General features: G+C 34.5%; 1 protein-coding gene across 3 annotated transcripts; it reads right to left on the bottom strand.

Moving 5' to 3' along the window:
- Positions 1 to 2,954: 2,954 nt before the first annotated feature.
- LOC122276636 (auxin response factor 18-like) lies at positions 2,955 to 7,620 on the bottom strand. Of its 3 annotated transcripts, none has more exons than XM_043086509.1 (5): positions 7,281 to 7,620; positions 6,650 to 7,148; positions 5,294 to 6,514; positions 3,536 to 4,446; positions 2,955 to 3,447 (listed from the first exon to the last, which is right to left on the bottom strand). In XM_043086509.1, the coding sequence occupies exons 3-5, from the start codon at positions 6,416 to 6,418 to the stop codon at positions 3,378 to 3,380; spliced, it is 2,106 nt and encodes a 701-aa protein (XP_042942443.1). In that variant the 5' UTR covers positions 6,419 to 6,514; positions 6,650 to 7,148; positions 7,281 to 7,620; the 3' UTR covers positions 2,955 to 3,377. The 3 variants fall into 3 exon arrangements, with proteins under 3 accessions (XP_042942443.1, XP_042942442.1, XP_042942441.1); XM_043086508.1 differs by having other exon boundaries at positions 7,277 to 7,620; XM_043086507.1 differs by having other exon boundaries at positions 7,257 to 7,620.
- Between the last annotated feature and the right edge of the window lie 1,102 nt (positions 7,621 to 8,722).

Raw genomic sequence — 8,722 nt, forward strand, 5'->3', positions numbered from 1 at the left:
TTATTTGTTCAGCACATTGTTTTGCACTTATGCTATGGACTACAAGGAGTTAACTTTTTATTTTATTTTATTTTTTCTATTAGTTTTCTTAATTAGAGATCAATCATCTAATTTTAAAGAACATGTACTCGTGACTACAATATATAATAATGTTGTCTGTTTAATGTTATGTTGATTATTATCTGTATTGGAATATGCAACAATCTTTTTTTTTTTTTTTTTTTTTTTTTTTTTTTTTTTTCTGAAAAAAATAAAAATGAAACCCGAGAGAAGAGAGAAGCCGTTGATCAAACGGTTCCGGGAGAGTTCACATGATCCAACTCAGCATCGATGTGGTCAATGAAATTGAAAGGATGCTTGTGTTTCGGGTTGTCTTTTGTCGGTGACTAATGAAATGAATTAGAAGTAAAGGGTAATTTGTATTGTAACATTGTTTTTCTTGTGAACCTGAACCAGGTGGTTTTTGGCTTTTCATATGCAGATTTTTTTTAATAGACTTATAATAAAATTAGCAAACGGTGGTTGGCCAATTCAATCAAAAAATTCAAACACCTACCATCAATTTTCAATATTAAATGTGTTAAATTTGAAAAAAGATCTCTATCATTTACTTTTGAAAGTATTGATGGGATTTAGATAAATACTTAAAGATAGATTATTTTTCTTTAAAAAAAAAAATATTGATGCACATTTCTATTATTTTAAGCATATCGTACCATTTCGCATCACGTCAGGATTATTTAATGTGATTTTATCAATAATTCATTCCTTTTTTTTTAATTTATATAAGGCAGGAAGCTACGATTTTGCTACGTTGTTTGCATTGACAAATGTTTTATTTATAGAAATTTTTTTTATAAAAATAAATTTATAAAAGAATGTGATTTGATGTAATATTTTAAATTATAAAATTAATTTAATTATAAAATAAATTTAATATATTATATAAAATCATATAAATTTATAAATTTATTTTTATAAAATTGTTTTAAGTCTGTCACACTTCTCATTTGTTATTATATAAGGAGAGGACTTATCAATTAAACTACAATTCTACTTATCCAATTGTATAACAATATTATAGCTTTCGTTAAAATCTACAATAATCAAACTCAATAAGAGATGCTATTTCTCATCTCACACTATATATTTTATATATTTTAAATTATTATTATTTATTTATTTTTTATTTTATTTTATTCTTATTAAACTAATTAAATTATTCTCTTTATTATCTATATACTATATATATATAATGTTTAATATTTAATGTGTGAGAATAATAAATACATTATTATTTCATAAACGAGCCGAATTAATAAGCCTGATTTGAATTAGAAGATAAGATTAAAAAATTTTAAATAAAAAATAAAAATTAAATAAAATATTTTTATTATTGTTTTAAAATTTTAAAAAATTAAATTATTTATAATATTTTATGTATAAATTGAAAAAAAATTATAATAATAAAATAAAATTAAAATAAAATAAATTAAGATTAGACGAGATTATCTCTGAATCTAAACCGTCAGTGTGTACAAATCAATTAATTAATTAAAAAAAATATTTGGTTAAGTGTGAAAGTATGGTGGGCCAGGGGTTGTCCTGTGTTTTGGTCAAACTCAGCCTAAACTCTCTCTCTCTGTGTCTCACGCTGACGTTGCCCACACGTGAACCTATTATTAACCCCCTTGTGTGGGGCCCCTTCATTCCCACGTGCAGCAGATAAAAGGGACAGAAAGTGCTTGTTCCAGCTCTTTCGCTTTTGTTGTTTTGTCTGTTTGGAAAATTACTGATACGGGTCGCGTTCCTCAGGGTTTAACCTTTCTTAAAACGATTCCTCCGATAAATATTATTAACGTGGTATTTTTCATGATCAATTATAAGTTGACACATATCACACATACCCTGTATAATTAATTTAATAAAAATAATATTTACAATCATACAACATATAAATGTTTTAAATTAAAGTGAATAATTATTAAATTACATAAAAAATTATTTTTTTAAAAATAAATATGCGTTGCTTGCCAATCTATAACTATATACAACATTACTGTTTATTTAAAAAAAGTTTAAACTTTAAAGAGTGATACTAGTTATCATTATCCCCTAAGGTCTCATATCGTGGTATAATATGACTGAGAATTGATATTTAAAGTTGTGGAATACGTAAATATTGCATAATTGTTTTAAAAAAAATGAATAAATATAGGACTTCACTTTTTTAATAATATATCCTATTATTTTTCAAAGTGATTGTACTGTACTTTCATATTTTATAATTATATGTAATATTACTCATCATATATAGAAAAAAAAAATTTATAGAACGGTGATAAAAATGATAATAATAAATAGATTTTTCTAACTTCAAATATCTATAAACTGTGATTGATATTTAATTATTTTTTTTTCTATTCCAAATAATAAGGATACGGTTGGTGATTTTGGCTCAGATTCTCACAATTTTCAATATGAATTTTGGATAATATAAAAATAAATTTATTTTATTTATAATAATAAGATGGTGTATTAAATTAAACATTTTACTGAGAAAATGTGAAGATCGCCTGGCTGATTCATAAATCTCTATGGAGAATCTCTTGCCGTGTGAAAAAGTTGATACTCATGAAGTTAACAAGGGAGAGATTAACTTAAAAGTCAACTTCGACCTATGTTTGTTGTGTCGATTAGACATTTAACAACTTTCTGTTTTAATTTTCAGTCACGCACGGCACAAAAATGTTTCTTAAAAAAGGCAGCCATCGTTTTCCAGACCATAATAATTGGTTCTTGAACAGACTTGCATCTCTTCTCGCCATTACATCTGTGGAAACTTTGAAAAATGCCAAGGAGAAAATGTCATCTTTCCTTTACCCACACTCCAAAGAAAATTAGCACAAAAGAAAAACATACCAAAACATCATTAAAATATAAGACAACGGTAATAAGTAATTCAAATGTCTCATGCCTTTTTCATTTGATTGATTAACTAATATCCTGGTTACAGGCAGCAAGAAAATCAATATACATTTCTGATAAGAAAGATAAACCACAAGGAACAGACATTATTTCACCTCGGATCGGCTTCGAAACCCCACATTCACATTAAATATTTTCATCCGCATCTTCTCAAAAACAGACCATTTCCTACAAACCTCTAGCACTTTTAGGATTTGTCTGCAAAAACAAAAAATTGAAGAAGAGAGAGATGCAGAGAAACAATATCAACCAAAATTCTTAATGAACTATGGTCTATATATGACGCTGAAATGCGGAAGCAAAACATGAATCAAGAAAGCCCCAAGCTTGCAACCCAAAGGACTTGACCAACCAGCTGTACAATTGAAATGAAGTTTTTATTGCTTTCTCTACGTTCCTACATTGTCGCTGCTTGAATCCATTAAAATTGTTAACCTCCTTGCGGTTTTCATAAAGTCACTGCAGCAATAAATAGAAGTTCGTCATGTATGAGAAGTGTTGATGATAGGAGGAGCTAATGCAAGAAAAAGAGGTAAATGATTCCAACCTGAACGGTTCATCTCCCATCAGTTTGACTGCGCCTGTAGTATCCCGGTAAAGCACCTGGCTCAGTGCCTCAGAATTTTCTATGCTAAACATGTCGGCCAGTTTTCTGTACAATTCCTCATAAGATTCAAGTAACGAAAGGTCAAGACTGCGACCCACGTCCTCCGATTCCATGAAGACTTTACAGTGACCAGTCTCCAAATTGGGCTCGGTTTCTTGGCAGTTATCTTTATACCATTGGAGACCTTCACAGGATGAGCGCTCAACTATGCCTTGGTTATGCGCATATCCAGAACCATCAGAAAAGTTTGTCACTTTATCTGCATTTCCATCCGACGAACTATTTCCAGTACCAACTGGTGAGACTGTGTCTCCAGAGCAGCTCAGAGAGATCTGCTGCTCTGTAAGTATTGGTTGACCAAAAAGTACAAACTGAGGTGTCTTGACATCATCAGGTTTCTTCGGAGTCTGTGAATGTGCCATGGATAGAAAGCAAGAAACATTCTCACTCATGCTAGGCTTTTGAAATAATGAGTTATTTGGGACTCTAGCGGGTGTAGCAGTATGATCAAGTCGCGGGAAACCAGCTGGAAACAGACCTGACTGCAGTTTATTGAGGTGGAGATCTGATAATGATAGACCATAATGAGCATGCCTGGCTCCCTGCATGCCAGCAGGAGTGTTTTCGGGTAGACAACTATATGGGCTGCTGGGCCCAAGGAGATTGCCGGAAAATATCGGCATTTGAAGTTGACCATCAAGGGGAAAATCTGGGAGTTGTGGCAACCTCAACTTCTTCCGTGGTGGTGAGAAGGGCGATAGATGCATGGCTGGCATGTTCGATACCAATTCTACCAGCCATGGGCTTACACATTTCACATTTTGGAGCAAGTCTGGTTCATCCCACGTAACCTACAACGTATGAATTTGTCCAATAAGAATATATTGAAAGAAACAAAACTGACTTGCATGTTGAATTTTAGGCACGAACCAGAGAGTATCCAGTTACCACAAGAACTTTTCTTTAGACTTGTTTCAGATTTCAGCATCATTAAATAATGTAGTTCATAAGTCAGGTTTTTGTTATGATTTGATTGACATAATCAATAGAAAGTAAACTGAATAACTCAGGTATGATGTTTAACACTATCAATGTTTTAGCCAGCTCAAAGTTTTATTAAACTTTCATTTTAGAAGATTTCAGGGGCACCTCTCATGTCTTTCCCCAAGAACAGACTGCATATTTGTCATCCGGGAAACTTGGTAATGCCACATGATACTAATGAATTGCAGGTTTGGTCAGTTACAACAAAGTAATAGAAGAAGAGCCAACACAATGACAAAACACCTATAACAGTAAGAAACAGCAAAATATTAAAGCATGATAGCCCATCCGACATAAACAGATTCAACCTCACAGAGTAACCATACAGAAAAGCGAACAAATAACTTAGGAAGAGTAGAGCTAAACTGATACTTCATTGAAGCGGGAGCATACAAAAGGGAAGGTGGAATATAGTAGAACGGCCCAGGAAAACAGAAATTGGGCATACAGATAGGATATGATATTGGGAGAAGCTTTTGTGCTAATGACAGCACATGGAAACAGAAATTGGGCATACAGATAGGAAGAAGTTATTAAAGTTCCTTACACAACAAAAACAACATGAAGACAAGTAAACACCACACACTACCATCTCACTAACCAGCCCGTGCTCTATTTCAAAAGAAATGCAGATTAAAAGATGTGTGATGCAACCTGGAGAAGCCGCCAAGGTGACTCGGGCCAGCGCAGGGGATCGGCAACCTGCACAGAAGAAATGGTTCCCATGAACCAACTTATCCGCGAAGAATCTTCAGTTTCAAAAGCCATCTTGAACCTCATTCCTGCACACCACCGGATCTGCAATGCTGCTTTCACCATCGAAGCCTTCACGCAGAACTCCGGCGTGCTCGCTCGGGGATAGTAAACAACCTCGAATGCCTTCCCACTGGCAGCAAGAGTTGCAGCTTCAATAACCGATTCGGGCCTCACTTTCCCCCTACCCATCAAATTCCCATTCGAGCTCGAACCGTTTCCATTACCGTTACAATTCCTCATTAATTTGCTCTCACCCTCTCTCAAGAATGCTGAAAACCCACCAAATGGCATGGCGCAACTCCCACCTGCCGGATTCCACCCGGAAGTCATCTCCGGTCCACCACTAATTCCCCGCTTGGCCCGCCTAATGCCAACACAAAGATCGCCATTCTCTGCCCTCAAAAACACTATCGAATCCCCCGCAACAAGCTTCTTATGGTTCACAAAAGTACTCCATCCCGTCGTCAAAAGATGCCGCCTAGGCGTTCCCCTGTAGATATGCCTAAACTTCCACGTTTCTCCATGAACATCCTTAGCTAAAATGGTCTGAACAGGGGGATCCGCCGAGTAATCCAGCCGCGGAAAGATCGTCTCCGCGCAGTACCGTGGAACAGAAAAACCCCCGCCATTGTTGGCATCCGATTGAGTCAGCGTCTTTGCAAAGGAGGCCGGTTTTTCTTGCGCTTCAGACCCATTAATTCCTCCAATCCCATCATCTTCAAAGTTCGGCTCATTGGCATTCACCGGAACCAGTCTCATCTTGGCGAAAACCTCATCGGTCTCGGGATCGGCCATGTATTTCACAGCACAAACTCTGCAGGGAATAAACGGCACAACCCTCGGGCAGCTCCGGAAATCGACATTTCCGCAGGCATGCTCGGCGTGCCCCTGAGGGAAGTAGAAGACCTTGGCGTTAACCGAGGGCACTTGCACCATTCCACCGGCGCAGGCATGCCATAGTTGAGGATCTAAGCACTTTTCCACCTCCTTTAACTTCTCCTTCGAATCCATAAATGTAATCATTTCTGTTCAGAGATTTTGTAACAATTCGCGGTTAATTCACTGATTTTCAGAGCATGAAAACCCCTCTCCTTTTTTATGGTTATCTCTTAGTAAACCCTGCAACCACGTAAACATGGTAATTAGTCCTAAGCTTGGGAAAAGTGGAAAACAATAATAAAAAAATAAAAAACTCGAGAAAAAGTGAATCAATGAGTTTGATAATTGAAGTTTTAAATTGGGTAATTGATTCACCTTCCAGAAAATATATGATCAAAGCGAAAACTGAAAAATTGGTATCAGCTGGCGCTACTTGAAAACAGTGAACCCAGATAGGAGTTCCAGAATATCCTTCCCAAAACCCCCTAAGAAGCAAAGCGAGGATTCTAACGGAATACGAAACCAAAAGCCGCAATTCCACGGAATCCCAACATTGCGGAAGCTTTCTTTTCCCTGAATTCAGTTGTGAGTAGCTTCACGTCCCTTTTTTTGTTTTTGTCAGCAACCTTGACGAGCATCGAAAATCTAGCTTTACAGAAATCGAAACCCCTACGCTGTTGCTCTCTCAACCGGTCGGAAATTAACGTTGTGCACTCGAAGACAAATAAACAGTGTTTTTTTTCCCCTCACACTACTTCCAATTCACCGAGTCTCGAAGCAGATAATCGTCCAGAGTCTTTGTTTTGTAGCTTCAAATGAGCAAGATCTGCCCCAGCACTCGCACACACACGCCCACAATTGCCGTTCTCTTACACTATCTCCGATCGAAAGGAAAACAAAAACAAAATAAATTCTTTAGAATAAAAAGAAAATTCCGCAACTAACTACACAAAAAAATCTCTGCAACGAAAACTCCTCCAACCTCTTTGCCAAATTTCTCACCTACCAAACTACACACATCCGAATCTTCTTCTTCTTCCCCTTCTACTCCTTTCTCAAAGATTCAACAAATGACTCGATGGCCGGTAAATAGAAAGCAGCAACTTTTGAATCATGGAAACGACCGAAACATACACAGGAAAAAACAGCGACAGGAACAAAGGGTCGTTTTGACAAATATCAAGCAGTGGTAGTAGTAGCAGTAGGACTCTCTCTCTCTCTCTCTGTTTTCAATTATTTTAATTTTATTCAGATTTCTCAACCTTTTTCTTCGGATCTGAAGGAAGAAACTCCGTGCGTATCTTCAGAAGCCAGCCAAAACAACAAAGATCTTTAAAGGAAAAACTCTCCCACATTTCCCCTACCCCTTTGTTCTTTTCTTCAAATATTTTATTACTTCATTTATTCTGTTCCGCATTAATTTACGATGGAAAAAAATTAATTTACACGTTGTGATTAACATAGCCAACAGGTCCAACGCCCTGTTAATATAAAAGTTTTTTTTTTTAAATAGATAAATATTTTAGTAATAATTTTTTTTATAAAAATATACTCATAAAATAATATGAGTTGATGTGATATATCAAATTTGATTATTTTGAAGCAAGCACTCGGTAATTCAGACAAGTTAATCCAAGTTAAATGTTAGAGCTATTTCTAGTCAACCAGGGTTAAACTCTCCATTAAGGCGTGTGAAGGCACGCTCATATCAATTGTGCCTTACAACATAGGCTCAATTTGAAATTTGAACTGAACTGAGATCAATCTAATTTTAGATTGAGTCTAACTTATAAATACTTAACTCTCAAATCAATAAACTATTTCAACTCAAAACTTCTTTACATATGAAACTTACAATCTTTTTGAATTCAACATCTCTTTATATATGGGATTCATAAATTTTTTTAACTTCCCATAAATATATATATATAAACTTATTTTAACATCTAAATACATCTAAATTCATTTTAGATGAATTCCACAAAATTCATTTCAAAGTCTCAACTTACTACTATTCATAGAGAATTCAATTTATCTCAACTCAGCTTATCATTTAAACAGGTCATAATCTTCCACATATATATAAATATATATTATTATTTTTATTTATATAGAACAATAATAAATAGACACATGAATCATAGAAAATATATAGTTTTAGAGAATAATTTTGTGGCATATTTTTATAACATTAGATCCAAAAGGTGGTCAGATTGTGTCAAGTGGCATTATAAAAATAATTTCTAACATTCATAACGAACTTTATTACAAAGAAAATTATGAAATCACAAAATTATTTTTTTAAAGTCACATTTATTAATACAATTACGTACTAACTCCAGCGAATATAGTCATATGTCAATATAAAACCATATAACAATCAAAGATTCGATTTTGTTTTTCAATTTATACATAAAATTTACAAACTTATCACAATATGATAATTAA

Source organism: Carya illinoinensis, chromosome 9 (genome assembly GCF_018687715.1).
Source record: "Carya illinoinensis cultivar Pawnee chromosome 9, C.illinoinensisPawnee_v1, whole genome shotgun sequence".
Lineage (NCBI taxonomy): Eukaryota > Viridiplantae > Streptophyta > Magnoliopsida > Fagales > Juglandaceae > Carya > Carya illinoinensis.

Bases quoted from the DNA above. Each gene is read 5' to 3' on its own strand.
- LOC122276636 (XM_043086509.1), bottom strand. From the start codon at position 6,418: ATGATTACATTTATGGATTCGAAGGAGAAGTTAAAGGAGGTGGAAAAG. The intron at 4,447-5,293 runs GTTGCATCACAC...CATACGTTGTAG, and splicing joins CACCTTGGCGGCTTCTCCAG to GTTACGTGGGATGAACCAGA. The intron at 3,448-3,535 runs GTTGGAATCATT...TTATTGCTGCAG, and splicing joins ATGGGAGATGAACCGTTCAG to TGACTTTATGAAAACCGCAA.